Consider the following 16,857-nt stretch of genomic DNA (forward strand, 5'->3'; position numbering starts at 1 on the left):
GATGTCAGTGTGCATGTGGTGGGGGTGGGCTCCCCCCAAACCTCCAGGCCCCAGAACCTTCCAGAGCAGGACTCCTCTAGTATACTGGTCATGCCTGGGAGACCCAAGGGGGAGATGGGAACTTCTGGCCTTTCCCAAATTCTAGAGATGCAGGAGGGATGAGAGAAGGTGGGTTCAGAGGACCCAGACCTCACCCTCCCCTGGGTCTGCATGTCAGCTGAGCCAGGGCGAGAAGGTTCCTTCACTGTGGGGCTGGAGCTGAACCCGGAGAGGGGAGGCCTGGGTACAGTTCCAGAGGAACAGCAAATATTCACCCAGTGAACACTTGTGGGTATCTAATCCACACCAGGGAGGGGGGTGGCAGGTAGAACCAACTCCCCGGGAGTCATAACCAGAGGGGCCTGGAGAGGCTTCTGGATCCTGGGGAAACAGGCAGGTGGCAGGGCCCGGATCCGCTCAAAGTCGTTCTGTGGGCCAGTGTGGAACCGGGCCTGGGATCCGGGGCTCTTTCTGCATCTCCCACCCCCGAGGCTGCTAATCACCTTGGACCGGGGTTCTTTGGGCCAAGGAGGAAACAGGCCCCACCTCCTGCCACCCAGATGCCCGCCTCCCCCTGGCACACCAGGAGGTGAAAGCCCCAGGGCTGCCCGGGGCCGCCTGCACCACCAGATGGCTCACCTGGGCGTCCTGGATCTCCAGCCTCTGCCCACCCAGCAGAGCTTGGATTCGCTCTGCCAGGACCAGGGGCTGCCCGTCCTTCTGCCAGGCCACAGTCGGCGCAGGGAGCGCATCTGTCTCACAACTCAGGACAGCCTTGTCCCCCGCACTCACCAGGACCGCATCCTGGGGTCTGCTGGGCGCCTGCCGGAAGGTGGGGGGAACTGGGGCAGGAGACGAGCCAAGTGAGGGGCCAAGGCCTTCCCCTGTCCACCCCAACCCCCCCGCAGGTTAACCGTCTATGGAGAGAAAGGGTCACACAGCGGACCCCACCCCAGGGGACGGTACTGACTCAGGGGGCTGGACTAAGAGAATCCAGGCCAGCATGCCGAGGACCTGCTGGGTGACCTGGGAAGTGCCTCTTGCCCTCTCTGGGCTCAGCCTCCCAGTTGGGGTACATGCGTGCTGAGTCACTTCAGTCAAGTCTGACTCTTGCGACACCATGGACTGTGGCTCACCAGCCTCCTCTGGCCATGGGATTTCCCAGGCAAGAATACTGGAGTGGGGCTCTGTTTCCTCCTCCAGGGGATCTTTCCGACCCAGGGAATGAACCCCACATTGGCAGGCGGATTCTTTACCAGTGAGCCACCAGGGAAGAAGTCCTGGCGCTGGGCTAAATGCTCACATACCACCATCTAATCCTAAACCAACCATCACCTTATAGTGATGGGAGACTCAGGGCTCAGAGAGGGACAGTGACTTGCCCAAGGTCACAGAGCAAGGAAGCGCACCGCTGAATTTCAAACCCAAGGGCGCCCAAGTCTAATAACCAGGAACCTAGCCCCACGGTGCCCCTAGACACCACTGCAGCAGACCGCACAGTGCGTCCCCGGCTCCCCGGGGCCGGCTGCCCCTCCCCTGGATGTGCTGACGGAGGGGTGTGAGGGCTGATGGAAGGAGTGGGGGACAGATGGCATGTACCCAGCACGCTGAGCTGCACCAGCTTCTGGTCTCGGCCGGCAGCGTTGAGGGCCTCACACGTGTACATCCCAGAGTCCGATAGCTGAGCCCGAGCCAGCTGCAGGGTGTGGGTGCCTGCCAGGGGTGGTGGTGGGAGGACGGTGGGGAGCCAGCACTTGGCACCAGTGAACAGGCCCCAATCCCCAGACCCCACGCCCACAATCCTAAAGCCCTGCCAGACACCCAGTTCTGTCCCAGGTTTGGGGAGGCTACTCGGCTTCCCCACAGAGCCTCCAAGCCGAGCCTCCAGCCTCAGTTTACCCACCAGGCAGGAGGAAGCCCTCTTCTCCCAGGGAGAGGGTCCGGCTGCCCTTGTACCACGTGACCTCAGGGCTGGGGTGAGCACGGACTTCACAGGGCAGGGAGACGCTGCTGTTGATGGTGGCAGTGATCTGCTCCGGGTTCGGACCTGCGATTCGTGGTGGGACTGTCCCCGCGGGGCAACCGAAATAAAGAAAGACGTGACAATGAAGACCGGCAGGGAGCCGATGGCCACAGGGTGATGCTCGGGGCCTTCCAGGGCTCCTGGCACTTCAAACCAGCTCCTGCTCATCTTCCTCATCTTGTAGAGGAGAACGCGGGGCTCAGAGATCAGAGAGGGAGCGTCATTTTTCCAAGGTCACTTAGCTGCTCAGTGGCAGGGCCAGAATATCCATTCAGTTCAGGCGTGAGCCCTAGACCTCGAGTGCCCAACGCTGTCATCCCTCTGCCCCTGAGGCCACAGTTGCCCCATGTCTGGAGCCAGAGCTCTCGGCCCCGAGATGCACATGTCATAGGAACGCAGAGGTTGAGAGGGCTGACTCCGGGGCGGGGAGACCCCCACTGAGTAGCATCTCTGAGCCTGTTTCCACGGCCCTAAAATGGGACCCACCTCTCGGCTTTGAGCCCAGGAAAGTAAGTGCTCTCAGGGTAAATGATCCATCATGGTGCTGGAAAGGCCTCGAAAGAGCCATTCTTCTGAGAGCCTCCAAGGTTGCTTAAGATGGTTTCTAGTGGCCAGGGTCCCCCAGAGCTCTCTGTCCTGGGGTAAGGCTGGCACAGGCCAAAAGCCCAGGATGCTGGAAAGACCGCGGCGCTCTGCCTGCCTGCCTGGTGAGCCCATGGAACGTGCCACGGCCGACTCAGAGGACCAGCCCCTGCTCAGCTGGGGAACCCGCGGGGGCTGCCCGCTCGCCCGGCTCACCTTGCACCCTGAGTGTGAAGAGTTTCTCCGCGGAGCCCGCCGGGTTGTCGGCCACACACATGTAGCTGGCAGCATCAGCCACTTCCGCCGTAGAAACCTGGGGGTGCATGTCGCCAGCCCGATGGCTCTGGGCCCCCCAGGAACTGCGAGGGCTCCCTGCCACCCATCCCAGGCACGGCAGGCACCAGGCGGGGCCCCCTTAGAAGACCACCTTTGTCTACACAGAGCAATGCTTAGGGAGGTCACCCCACGTCTAGCTAGGGCTGTCTGTGACATTGGGGGTGTGGGGCTGACAGATGAGTCCCTGCAGCAAACTGGGTGGTGACCCCGGGGAGGGTGCTCTGTGCTACGCTGGGCTCCAGGGGTCCCTGTAGGGGTGTCTGGATGCTGGGGGCCCGAGGTGCTGCCTGAGGTCCCAGGTGCCCGCACGGCTCTGTGGGCATCCGATGGCCTTTCTAAGGAAGGCTGCTCTGTGCCACGCTGGCTCCAGGCGTGCCAGCCTCTGCTCCTTTTCAGGGGATGCGAGCAGCCCTCCAAGGCTCCTCACATACGGTTCTTTGGTGAATTAAATAATTAAGTAAAAGTGAAAGAAAGTGAAAGTGTAAGTCACTCAGTCGTGTCTGACTCTTTGCGACCCCATGGGCTATACAGTCCACGGAATTCTCCAGGCCAGAATACTGGAGTGGGTAGTCTTTCCCTTCTCCAGGGGATCTTCCCAACCCAGAGATTGAACCCAGGTCTCCTGCATTGCAGGCAGATTCTTTATCAGCTGAGCCGCAGGGGAAGCGCAAGAATATTGGAGTGGGTAGCCGATCCCTTCTCCAGGGGATCTTCCCGACCCAGGATAATTAATTAAACCCTGAATTAAATCCCAGGGGTTCCAACACAGTTCCAAGCAAAGAGCTTCAGATGATGGCAGTTCGTTGGTCCCCAGACAAACAGAACTGAGTCACTGCAGCAGCTACCTTTACTTATTTATTTCTTGATCATGCCACAGGGCATGTGAGATCCTAGTTCTCCAGCCAAGGATCGAACCCATGCCCCCTTGCAGTGGAAGCACTGGAAATGCAGAGTCCTTTTTGCTTTTGTTTTTAAATAAGTTTTTTTTAAAGTATTTTTGGCCACACCCTGCAGCATGAGGGATCTTCGTTCTGCCCCCAACTAGGGATTGAACCCAAGCCCTTTGTTGGCAGGAACACAGAGTCTTAACCACTGGACCGCCAGGGAAGTCAGCCGCTGCCTTTAGCCTGAGCAGGGGTTAGGGGGTCGCCCTGACCTGTAAGATTCGCCCGTCTTCCAGGACTTGCAGCCGTGGGCTTGGGGAGAAAGGCAGCCCATTCTGGAGCCATGAGATGGTGGGCGCAGGGTTGCCCAGGGCTGGGCAATACAGGCTGACGGTGCTGTTGGCATTGACGGTCACCTCCTCTACAAGCTCCTCCGTTTCACCCAGGATCACGGGTGGGGCTGGGGGTGGGGAGAAGAGGGTGAGGAGCGGGCACCCCCTCTTGAGAAAGGCCCCAGGAGGAGCGGGGTGTGGAGACGAGAGCTCTTGGTGCCAGGTGCTGGTTGGGGCTCCTTGAACCCTGCCCACCAGGTCCTTCCGAGCCCTGAGACGGCTGAGGAATCCAGGCCACAGAGAGGACTGTGATTCACTCAGGGTCACACCGTTAGCAAGCAGCTCACGTGTGCTGAGTCACTCAGCTATGTCCAACTCCGCCGTAAGCTCACCAGGTTCCCCTGTCCCTGGGGTTCTCCAGGCAAGAACGCTGGAGTGGGTAGCCATTCCCTTCACCAGGGGATCTTCCCGACCAGAGGACGGAACCCATGTCTCCTGCCTTGCAGGCGGACTCTCTACTGTCTGAGCCACCCGGGAAGCCCCAGGAAGCAGCTCGCTTGGAATCCGAACCCAGTCCGGTTTGGTTTCAGGGTCCGAGCTTGTAAGCCCTGCATCATCCACTTTGGAGAACGGCAGGACTACAGCTGCCCTCTACTTGGCCCCCTTCTGGGGGAACCTCACGGGGCCTTAGACCTGAGCCCGCTCCCTGCCGCCCGCCCCCAAGCTGGGCCACTCACTCAGCACCAGCAGCTCGTAGTGTAGCCAGTCCTCACCCGCCTCGTTGGAGGCCCTGCATGAGTACCTTCCCGCATCCTCCGCCCGCACCAGGGGGATCTGCAGGACGCGGCCTCCTGCAGGGACATGGGGGTAGACAGAGGTCTCAGCGAGAACCAAGAAACCTGCTCTTTCCCCTGGAGGGGGCCCGGGACACATCACCGCCCCGCTCCCTGCACTTCACCTGTGACGTGCACAGGAGCACCTGCTGTGCCCGGGGCCACGGTCGGTCCAGAGGGTCAGTTAAAGCGGTAATGGCTTGCTCTGCACCAGGCCCCAGGCTGAGCACGTCCCGGCCTCCTACTGTGTTTGTGCTGCCACTACTCCCGTCTTACAGATGGAAAATCTGAGGCTTCCTAAGAGGACCTGGCAGGGCTGAGCCCAGCCCCTCGATGAAGGCAGAGAGCTTGGCACAAGCCTGTGCAGAGGCTTTCAGGAGGCTGCAGTGGTTGGAGGTGGGGGCTCTTGAGGGCTGTCATCTGGGACCCTCTGTGATCGAGAGCCAGCCAGGGCCGGACTCTGGCATCGAGGGGGCTGGAACTGGTGTCTAGCAGGAACGGGGTTCGGGTCACTGTGTGCTCAGGATCCTGGGTTGCAGGGTGGCCAACCCAGGATGTGATGGGCTATGAGCAGGGTTAGAACCAGGGGCTCATTATATGCAGAGCCAAGGGGTGGTAGCCTGGGCTGTGGAGGCCGTAGCCATGGTCAAGGGAGAGGTCACTTAATGTGTGAGATTAATCTATGGTCAGGGCCAGAATTAACATCAGTGGTGACTATGACCGCTGTATGCCCAGGATTAGGGGCTCTGTGGCCAGGGTCAGAGGCCAATGGTGGGACTGGGGGGTCAGCATGTGACTGAGCTCTCGGTGTCCCAGGTCAGAGGGCAGTGGCCAGGTTAAGGGGTCAATAACATCTTTCTGTAAGCACTGCCTCTCCCAGATCTCCAAGGGGTCACCTTCTTTCACAAGCACCAAAGTCCAAACCCTGGCATGACTCTGTTCATCCTACAGCCCACCTCATCCTTCCCTCTACCACCGGCGTCCCACGGACCCATGCTTGGCAGGGCACCGTGTGACTGCAAGCCAGGCGACCACCCCATCGGGGCTCTGTGTCTGGGACTCCTCCCAGTCCTGGACCCCGCCGGGGAAGCCAGGCCTTTCTAAGCCCCATACCCAGAACCCTTTAATTCAAAGCCGTCCGTAAAAAACTATTCTAAGATAAAGCAGTTGTTTAGGCAGGACATGGAAGCAACTTAGATGCCCATCAACTGATGAGTGAATAAAAAGCATGTGGTACATAAACACAATGGAATATTACTCAGCCATAAAAAAGAAGGGATTTGAGTCAGTTCTAGTGGGGTGAATGAACCTAAAGCTTGTTATATACATAGTGAAGTAAGTCAGAAAGAGAAAAACAAATATGGTATATTAACGCATATATATGGGATCTAGAAAAACGATACTGATGAACCCATTTGTGGGGAAGGAATGGGGACACAGATGTAGAGAATGAACTTGTGGACACAGTGGGGGAGGCAGAAAGTGAAGTCGCTCAGTTGTGTCCGACTCTTGCGACCCCATGGACTGTAGCCCACCAGGCTCTCCATCCATGGGATTCTCCAGGCTAGAATACTGGAGTGGATGGCCATTTCCTTCTCCAGGGGATCTTCCCGACCCAGGGATTGAACCCGGGTCTCCCGCACTGCAGGCAGACGCTTTAACCTCTGAGCCACCAGGGAAGCCCAAGTGGGACAAATGGAGAAAGTAGCATCAGCATGAATACAAAATATCCACGAGATGGATAGCTGGTGAGAAGTCCCTATGTAGCACAGGGAGCCCAGCCCGGTGCGAGGTGAGACCTGGAGGGATGCAGTGGGGGAGGGGAGGAGGCCTGGGAGGGAGGGCTGTACTGTGTGATTACGGCTGATTCGCGTTTTGCACGGCAGAAACCAGTACAACACTGCAAAAATTAAAAATTTTTTAAATATTAAAAAAAGAAAAAGTGTTTATGTTCTTAACAAAAAAGCAAATGACTTTAAAAGATTCTTTACCAACTGAACTATCAGGGAAGCCCAACTTTAAATAAACAAATATGTAAAGCAGGAAAAAGACATAAGAAGGTCACATGACAACCTGAAGGGGTGGGAGGTGGGAGGGAGACTCAAGCGGGAGTCAGCTTACGGCTGATTCGTGTTGTTCGTGTTGATATATGGCAGAAACCAACGCAATGTTGTAAAGCAACTGTCCTCCAATTAAAAATAATTTTTTTTAAGGTCACATGAGCCATGATCTTGGATCCTGGGTGGGCATCAGAGCCCCATGAGAGCTTCTTCAACATTTGGGGTCTTAATAAAGGAACTGCCCCCTCCCCCCAGAAAAAGGGGCCAGGACATTACAGATCTCGAAGCCCAGAGGTGGGCGTGTTGAAGATGAGGACCTCTGTTCTAACCAGAGGCAGAAGGGGATCCTGTTCTTGCCTTCAAACTAGTAAAGGACTTCTAGCCCCAGTTTATGAAAGGCGGCTGAGGTCCAGAGTGGTCAGATGCCCTGCCGGGGTCAGACAGCAAGCAGCAGGCCGGAGACCTCAGGCCGCACCGAAAGGAGAGACCAGCTCTGGTGTGGGAGTGACCCCGGCGCCTGCCTGTACAGGGCCCGCGCTTCCACGCAGCCCCGGCCTACCTTGCAGAATAGACACCCCATCCTCGATGGACAGGGGGTGGTCCTCCCTGAACCAGGTAAGCTCCGGGGCTGGCACTGCATTGGTGTCGCAGTACAGGTAGGCGGGGTTGTTCTCCATGACCTCCCGGTACTCCGTCACCCCACCCCGGGCCTCTTCCTCCCGGAACGGGGTCTCAAAGACTGCAGTGGCATCGCTCACCTTGTGGAACATGGGGGGTACTGGGGAGCGGGGGACAAAGCCGTCAGCACACACCATTGAGAGATGGGCATGAAGCTCTGCTCAGAGATTCCCATCCCAGCCTCCCCTGGGCAGGGATATCCCACCATTCGAGCCAATCCCTTCCATCAAAGCAGTTTTTGTTTTTGTTTTTTAATGGTCTCTTTTTCTTTATTATCAGCTATTTTTTTAAAAGATCTTTTTTTTTTTTGATGCAGACCATTTTTTAAAAGTCTTTACTGAATCTGTTACAATATTGCTTCTGTTTTATGCTTTGTTTTTTTTGACCAGGAGGCCTGTGGGATCTGAGTTCTCGGACCAGAAACCCACACCTGCTGCATTGGAAGGGGAAGTCTTAACCACTGGACCGTCAGGAACCTTCCCTGATCACCCATATTTTACAAAGGTAAAACTAAGGCCTGGGGGGCAGTGATGTCCCGGTCCCCAGGTCAGTTCATGAAAGAGCCCAGGCCAGGGTTCAGGGGGGCCAGACGTGCGGACAGCGGTGAGAACAGAGCCCTCCTGCCAGGCCTCCCCAGAAGCACTGACCTCCCCCAAGTCCCACTGACCCCTGCCCCGTGGCCCCACTCACCCTGGATGAGCACGTTGAAGTCCTGGTCATCCTCGCCTGCCACGTTGGTGGCCACGCACAGGTATCGCCCAGAATCCGAGACCTGCGTGGGCTGGATCTGGAGCAGCCGTCCTTCGCCGAGGATGCGGACACGCAGGTTGGGGGTCACGGGCTGGAGGTGGAAAGAGGGGGGACGGAGGTCAGGACTGAGGGGTAGAAAGCACCCAGATGAGTGTACTTACATTTTCACACGACTTTTAAAACACCACATAAACTGGTCAGAGCACCATTACAATTCTGTAACACCAGACCCACAGAACATAAAAATCAGAAGAGAATTCAGTGAGTGAATATAGGGTTTCATGTTTATGAGACTTGTTTTCTATAAAGAGTTGAACTTCTTATTAAAATATAAAGGATGGGGCAGGGCCCAGGACAGCTCTGGGGCCTGCTGCTATGACTGCCTTTTCTGGAAGGTTCTGCAGATGACGGGGACCCAGACTGAGAATCTGAGGCCGCCAGGGGCTCCTGAGCTTACCTGTCCGTCCTTGTACCAGCTGATGGTGGGCGGGGGCACGGCCCAGCACTCACACTCCAGGGTCAAAGTGCTGTTGACCTTGGTCTTCACTTCCTTCACGCTGACCTCCCCCAAGGGGTCATCTTTGGAGATGGAAGGGGGAACTGAAAACCACAAAGGAGTCTGAAGAGCAGGCCGGGAGAAGAGGTGTTGAGACCCTACACTCCCCCTGGCCCTTAGGCCCATCCCAGAAATTGGGGGCTAGCTCCCCAGAGCAGAGGAACAGGGAGCCTGGAAGCCCACCTGCTTCTGGGAAGAGATGGTTTTGGGACAGGGCAGGTCTGAGGCAGGAGAATTCCTGGGGTGACCTCTGGGGACCCTTCCGGGGGTACCAGGTCTCCAGCTGTGGGCGCTATTATTGCACTGCAGTGTGAGTGGCAGAAGGAAGCCAGGACTGCTGTGGGTCTAGGCATGCACGTGGCCCTGTCCTAACTCACTGGATCCCTCCTCCTAAGCTCTGGGCCCTGAATGGACCGAGCTGGCCTGGCTGGCCGGGGACCATCAGAGGAGACAAGTCACATGAAGTCACCCGGGGCGCCCAGTGCAGCCCCGGCTTTCCCGGGCAGCCTCCTGCCCCCCCGGCTGGTGCCCTGGAGGGGCCCTGACTCACTGAGGACTTCCACGTGGTAGTTCTTCACGGCCTCGCCCAGCTCGTTGGTGACCACGCAGGTGTACTGGCCTGCGTCTTCCTTCTGGGCATTCAGGATCTGCAGCCCGTGGGTGCCTGCTTCGGGTAGGGCAGCGGCCAGGGTCACCCCCGGGTTCCCTGCCTCTGACCCAGCCTGATGACGTGTCACCTGCTCCCCGCCTCTTTGCCCCCCATCCCCTTGAGGGCATCACCTGGGAGCAGCTGGATGTTGCTCGAGGCCTCAAAGGGGGCCCCGTCCTTCATCCAGGTGATGGTGGGGGAGGGAAAGGCCAGGGCCTCGCAGATCAGAGAGATGGGGTTGTTGATGCTCACGGTCACCTCCTCATCCACGCTGTCCTCCGTCACTCCCAGGATGGTGGGAACCACTGTGGTGGGGCAGGGGAGTGTGCTCCTGAACAGGGATCCCCCACCCTGAGCCCGAGGACCCGGGAAAGTCTGAGACCCTGGTGCTGGGCTTCGGAGCTGTTGTTTGCATTACACAGATGGGAAATGAGGCTCAGAGGAAGCACACCCTGGATGGCCAGACTTCAATTCAGGCCTTGGTGGCCCAGAGCCCAGGCTCTCCCTTGCTAAGCAACATCATAGGGGAAGCTGGCCAAGTCTGCCTCTGTCTCCCCAATAGGCTCTTAACATCCATGCGTGTGCAGGCTCAATTGTGTCCAACTCTTTATGACCCCGTGGACTGCAGCGCGCCAGGCTCCTCTGTCCACGGGATTTCTCAGGCAAGAACACTGGAGTGGGTTGCCATTTCCTTCTCCAGGGGATCTCCCTGACCCAGGGATCGAACCCCGTCTCCTGTGTCTCCTGCCTTGGCAGGCGGATTCTTTACCACTGCGCCACCTAGGAAGCCCCTCTTAACATCCAGACATCTGCTAAATTAACCAGCGTCTTCCTAGTTCTGTGTGTGGTTCCAGTTTGTACCCTGCTCTGAGCAGAGGTGGGGGTGGAGTTTTGTTTTCTGCTGAGTAGAATAGCTCTGCTTTCATTGGTCCCCAAATATTCTCTTTCTGCTCCTGCTGGGGACCCTCCTTTTTACCAACATGCAGTTTATTTTATTTTTTACTAATTAATTTTGGCTGCCCTGGGTCTTTGTTGCCATGGGCGGGCTTTCTCTAGCTGTGGCGAGAAGTGGCTAGTCTCTAGTTACGCTATGCAAGCTTCTCTTTGCGGTGGCTTCTCCTGTAGCAGACCTCGGGCTCTAGGATGTGCAAGCCCAGTAATTGCAGCTTGTAGGCTCTAGACCTTGGGCTCGTAGCTGTGGCACGCAGGGTTAGTTGCCTCAGACCACGTGGAATCTTCCAAGAGCAGGGATTGAACCTGAGTCCCTTGTATTGGCTGGCAGATGCTTAACCACTGGACCTCTAGGGAAGTTTTGTGCTGTGCGTGCTAAGTTTTTTCAGTCATGCCTGACTCTCTGCGATCCCGTGGACTGCAGCCTGCCAAGCTCCTCGGTCCATGGAATTCTCCAGGCAACAATACTGGAGTGGGTTGCCATGCCCTCCTCCCGGGGATCTTCCTGACCCAGGGATCGAACCCGGGTCTCCTGCATTGCAGGTGGATTCTTTACCGCTGAGCCATCTGGGAAGTCCTACCAACAGCATTTTGAGAAACAGATCTGTCTAATCCTCTGGAGCCCTGTTTCTCCTAACGAGACAGCTCATGCTGACAGCTCTTGGGAGAAGGACTCCCTGGGTGTAAGCCCCCACCCTGAGGCCTGGAGTCTTATCACCTCCCTAAGCCTCACAGCGTCATTGGTGACCGGGGGACAAGCACATCTCCCACCTCCTAGGGTTTCTGTGAAGATTCAGATAGTCAGCGGGACTTCCTGGTGGTCCAGTGGTTAGGACTCGGCCTTCCAGTGCACGGGGTCTGGCTTCGATCCCTAGTTGAGTAACTGAGATCCCACGTGCTGCGGGGTGCGCCCCTCCTCCCCCCTTCAACTAATCAGGCCTGTCCAAATGCCTGGTTTGTGGTAGATGTTTAGCCAGTATACCCGCTATTATTCCTTTTATTGTTGCTGACAAGGAAGAAACAAAAGTAAAGTGCTTTGTGGGGAGCTGCCTGTAAGGAGGTGGTCACCTTGGTTTTCCCTTCCGCGTGAACCTAGGGTCACCAGGAGCTGTTCGGCACTTACCCAGGACGCTAAGCTGGAAATGCTTGGTCTTTTCCCCTATGGCGTTGGCTGCAACGCAGGAGTAGTGGCCTGCGCTAGACAGGTTGGCCTGGAGGACCCATAGGAGGGCTCCATCTGGAGAAACGTGGTGGGTGTCTCCACTAGCTAGGGGTCGGCCGTCTTTGAACCATGTGACCTTGGGCTGTGGGTGGCCTGTATGCAGAGGGGAGAGGCAGGTGAAATGATTCAGCAGGTTTTGACCAGGTCAAACCAGAGATCAGAGGCTGCTCCGAGATGGTGTGGGAGACATCGTTCTCCATGTCAGTCCAGAGGCCCGTACGGCAGGGCAAGACACAGAAGCAGCCATCACACCTGGTCTGGACCCTTCCCATGTGATTCGGTTACTGTTTCCTTTCCCAGGTTGTGGGCAGGGATGGCTTGGTACAGACAGGCAGGACATAAAGGCAAATTATTTCTTCCATCCACCCATCCATTGTCCATTCATTCATCTACCCATCATCTACCCATCCATTCATCCATTCACCTACCCATCTACCTATCCATCCACCCAGTCATCAACCCATCCATCCATTCATTCATCTACCCATCATCTACCCATCCATTCATCCATTCACTTACCCATCTACCTATCCACCCACCCAGTCATCAACCCATCCATCTATCCATTCATCTACCCATCCATCCATTCATTCATCTACCCATCTACCTTTCCATCCATCCATCCATCAACCCATCCATCTATGCATTCATCTACCCATCCATCCATTCATTAATCTATCCATCTACCCATCCATTCATCTACCCACCCCACCCCCGCCATCCTTTTATCCATTCATACATACACACATTCACCCATTTACCCATCCATCCATTCACCCATCTGTCCCAGGCCACAAGCATTAACTCGAGCTTACTTTGCCAGGCACTTGGGGAACCATGGTGACAAGATAGTCCTTGGTTCTCATGGAGCTCAGAGCCTGGCTAGGGTAGACAGATGTCACAAGGCCACCATGACCCAGGGTGGTCAATGCTGGGACAGCGGAGCACTAGGACCTTGTAGGAGAACAGCCGAGAAATGCCTCCAGAAAGAATGAAGAGACCCAGTTGTGGATGTGAATGGTGATGGAAGTAAAGTCTGATGCATAAAGAACAACATTGCATTTGCATAGGAACCTGGAATCAAGGTCCATGAAGCAAGGAAAATTGGAAGTGGTCAAACAGGAGATGGCAAGAGTGAACATCGACATTTAGGAATTAGCGAACTAAAATGGACTGGAATGGGTGAATTTAACTCAGATGACCATTATATCTACTACCATGGGCAAGAATCCCTTAGAAGAAATGGAGTAGCCCTCATAGTTAATAAAAGAGTCCAAAATGCAGTACTTGGATGCAATCTCAGAAACGACAGAATGATCTCTGTTTGTTTCCAAGGCAAACCATTCAATATCACAGTAATCCAAGTCTATGCCCTGACCAGTAATTCTGAAGAAGCTGAAGTTGAACAGTTACTATGAATATCTACAAGACCTTCCGGAACTAACAGCCAAAAAAGAATTCCTTTTCATCATAGGGGACTGGAATGCAAAAGTAGGAAGTCAAGAGATACCTGGAGTAACAGGCAAATTTGGCCTTGGAGTACAAAATGAAGCAGGGCAAAGGCTAACAAAGTTTTGCCAAGAGAAAGCACTGGTCATAGCAAACACCCTCTTCCAACAACACAAGAGATGACTCCAGGTATCTCTTGACTTCCTACTTTTGCATTCCAGTCCCCTATGATGAAAAGAAATTCTTTTCGGGGTGTTAGTTCTGGAAGGTCTTGTAGATATTGATAGTAACTGTTCAACTTCAGCTTCTTCAGCATTACTGGTCAGGGCATAGACTTGGATTACTGTGATATTGAATGGTTTGCCTTGGAAACAAACAGAGATCATTCTGTCGTTTCTGAGACTGCATCAATAACAAAATCAGATTGATTATATTCTTTGTAGCCAAAGATGGAGAAGCTCTATACAGTCAGCAAAAACAAGACTGGGAACGACTGTGGCTCAGATTATGAAGTCCTTATTGCCAAATTCAGACTTAAATTAAAGAAAGTAGGGAAAACCACTATACCATTCAGGTATGACCTAAATCAAATCCCTTATGATTATACAGTGAAGTGCGAAACAGATTCAAGGGATTAGTTCTGATAGAGTATCTGAAGAACTATGGACTGAGGTTTGTGACATTGAATAGGAGGCAGTGATCAAGGCCATCGCCAAGAAAAAGAAATTAAAAAGGCAACATGGTTGTTTGAGAAGGCCTTATAAGTAGTTGATAAAAGAAGAGAAGTGAAAGGCAAAGGAGAAAAGGAAAGATACACCCATCTGAATGCAGAGTTCCAAAGAACAGCACGGAGAGCTAAGAAAGCCTTCCTCAGTGATCAGTGCAGAGAAATAGAGGGAAACAACAGAATGGGAAAGGCTAGAGATCTCTTCAAGAAAATTAGAGATACCAAGGGAACATTTCATGCAACAATGGGCACAATAAAAGACAGAAACAGTATGGACCTGCCAGAAGCAGAAGATATGAAGAAGAGGTGCCAACAATACACAGAAGAACTATACAAAAAAGATCTTCATGACCCAGATAATCACGATGGTGTCATCACTCACCTAGAGCCAGACACCCTGGAATGCAAAGTCAAGTGGGCCTTAGGAAGCATCACCATGAACAAAGCTAGTGGAGGTGATGGAAATCCAGTTGACCTACTTCAAATCCTACAAGAGGATGCTGTGAAAGTGCTGCACTCGATATGCCAGCAAATTTGGAAAACTCAGCAGTGGCCACAGGACTGGGAAAGGTCAGTTTTCATTCCAATCCCAAAGAAAGGCAATGCCAAAAAATGCTCAAACTACCACCCAATTGCACTCATCTCACGCTAGCAAAGTAATGCTCAAAGTTCTCCAAGCCAGTCTTCAACAATATACGAAACATGAATTTCCAGATGTTCAAGCTGGATTTAGAAAAGGCAGAGGAACCAGAGATCAAATTGCCAACATCTGCTGGATCATCAAAAAACAAGAGAATTCCAGAAAAACATCTATTTCTGCTTTATTGACTATACCAAAGCCTGTGACTGTGTGGATCACAATAAACTGGAAAATTCTGAAAGAGAAGGGCATACCAGCCCACTTGACCTGCCTCCTGAGAAATCTGTATGCAAGTCAAGAAGCAACAGTTAGAACTGGACATGGAAAAACAGACTGGTTCCAAATTGAGAAAGTAGTACATCAAGACTGTACTGTCACCCTGTTTATTTAACTTACATGCAGAGTACATCATGAGAAACACTGGGCTGGATGAAGCACAAGCTGGAATTAAGATTGCCAGAAGAAATGTCAATAACCTCAGATGTGCAGATGACACCACCCTTATGGCAGAAAGTGAAGAGGAACTAAAAAGCCTCTTGATGAAAGTGAAAGAGGAGAGTGAAAAAGTTGGCTTAAAGTTCAACATTGAGAAAACTAAGATCATGGCATCCAGTCCCATCGCTTCATGGCAAATAGATGGGGAAATATTGGAAACAGTGAGAGACTATTTTTTGGAGCTCCAAAATCACTACAGATGGTGACTGTAGCTATGAAATTAAAAGATGCTTGCTACTTGGAGGAAAAGTTATGACCAACCTAGACAGCATATTAAAAAGCAGAGACAGTACTTTGCCAACAAAGGTCCATCTAGTCAAAGCTATGGTTTTTCCAGTAGTCATGTATGGATGTGAGAGTAGGACCATAAAGAAAGCTGAGTGCAGAAGAATTGGTGCTTTTGAACTGTGGTATTGAGAAAATTCTTGAGAGTCCCTTGGACTGCAAGGAGATCCAACCAGTCCATCCTAAAGGAGATCAGTCCTGGGTGTTCATTGAAAGGACTGATGCTGAAGCTGAAACTCCAATATTTGGCCACCTGATGCAAAAAATTGACTCACTGCAAAAGACCCTGATGCTGGGAAAGATTGAAGACAGGAGGAGAAGGGGATGACAGAGGATACACCGACTCAACCGACATGAGTTTGAGCAAGCTCCTGGAGTTGGTGATAGACAGGGAGGCCTGGAGTGCTGCAGTCCTTGGGGTCACAAAGAGTCCGACACGACTGAGCAACTGAACTGAACCGAACTGAGGACCTTGGAGGCTGAGCTCTGCATTCAGATGAGTAGGGAAGAGTGTTTGTGGCAGAGGCATAGAGAGTGAAAAGTCCAAGATGCCAAGAGACACTTTGCAGGGAACAGCAGGGCAGTGGGCAGGCACCCCAGACCTCTGAGGACCCCCTCCTTCCCACAGCTGCCTCTTCACCCTCCTCCAGTCCGCTGGGTGTCCCTTACCTGAGACGTTGCACCTCAGCTGGGCCGTCTCCCCCTCGGGGACCTTGACTGCCTCCTCCAGGTCCTCCTTCTCAATACTGGGAGGAACTGCGAGAAGCAGGGAAGACAGACGCTCACTGACTGGGCCGAACAGCCACGGAGCAGGAAGTAAGGCGCCCACAGTGTCTGTCTTCCGTTTCCCCATTCCCTCACACGTGTTGCCATGGGGCAGGGGGTCTAATAAAAACTTGCAGCTGGCTGAGACAAATACCAGTGCCGCTGGGAGAAGGCCCCAATCAGAGGAAGGCAGTTGGGTGGTATTGAAAGTCTTTACCCCCTTTCATCTTGGGTTGGTTCTGGCTGTTTCTGGAAAGTTCTATGGCAGCCTCAGAGAAGAGGCTGCTCATGAGGCAAAGAAGACAAGACTTGGTCTCTCCCTCCTGTCTGTACCAGGCCCACCCCCAGAGGCTCCCAGGCTGGGAGGAAGGATGGGTGGGCGCCTGTGAGAATCGGGCGGTGACGTACCCAGGACCTCCACGCTGAAGTTCCTCCGCGCCTCCCCAGCCTTGTTGCTGGCCAAGCAGGAGTAGAAGCCTCTGTCCTGCTCCTGCGCCCGGGTCAGCTTCAGCATCCAGCCACCTGGGAAGCGGGAGAGTGGGCTCCAAGCACAGCTGTGAGCAGCCTTCTGTCCCCAGCCGAGCCCAGGCTGCCCACCGGG

The 16,857-nt window shown here is 54.1% G+C and overlaps 1 protein-coding gene across 1 annotated transcript in view; it reads right to left on the bottom strand.

Annotated features, from left to right (window-relative positions):
• HMCN2 (hemicentin 2) overlaps window positions 1-16,857 on the bottom strand; it is a 172,727-nt gene that overhangs the window by 43,674 nt on the left and 112,196 nt on the right. Inside the window, exons 47-60 of the mRNA XM_065928266.1 lie at window positions 16,665-16,778; window positions 16,161-16,247; window positions 11,797-11,988; window positions 9,854-10,027; window positions 9,624-9,737; window positions 8,975-9,117; window positions 8,458-8,608; window positions 7,649-7,867; window positions 4,934-5,047; window positions 4,137-4,324; window positions 2,861-2,957; window positions 1,943-2,104; window positions 1,639-1,752; window positions 679-881 (exon numbers count right to left, since the gene is read on the bottom strand). Coding sequence (XP_065784338.1) covers window positions 679-881; window positions 1,639-1,752; window positions 1,943-2,104; window positions 2,861-2,957; window positions 4,137-4,324; window positions 4,934-5,047; window positions 7,649-7,867; window positions 8,458-8,608; window positions 8,975-9,117; window positions 9,624-9,737; window positions 9,854-10,027; window positions 11,797-11,988; window positions 16,161-16,247; window positions 16,665-16,778 — 2,072 coding nt within the window. The remainder of the gene's footprint in view (window positions 1-678; window positions 882-1,638; window positions 1,753-1,942; window positions 2,105-2,860; window positions 2,958-4,136; window positions 4,325-4,933; window positions 5,048-7,648; window positions 7,868-8,457; window positions 8,609-8,974; window positions 9,118-9,623; window positions 9,738-9,853; window positions 10,028-11,796; window positions 11,989-16,160; window positions 16,248-16,664; window positions 16,779-16,857) is intronic.

This window comes from Muntiacus reevesi, chromosome 3 (genome assembly GCF_963930625.1).
Source record: "Muntiacus reevesi chromosome 3, mMunRee1.1, whole genome shotgun sequence".
NCBI classification, from domain to species: Eukaryota; Metazoa; Chordata; class Mammalia; order Artiodactyla; family Cervidae; genus Muntiacus; species Muntiacus reevesi.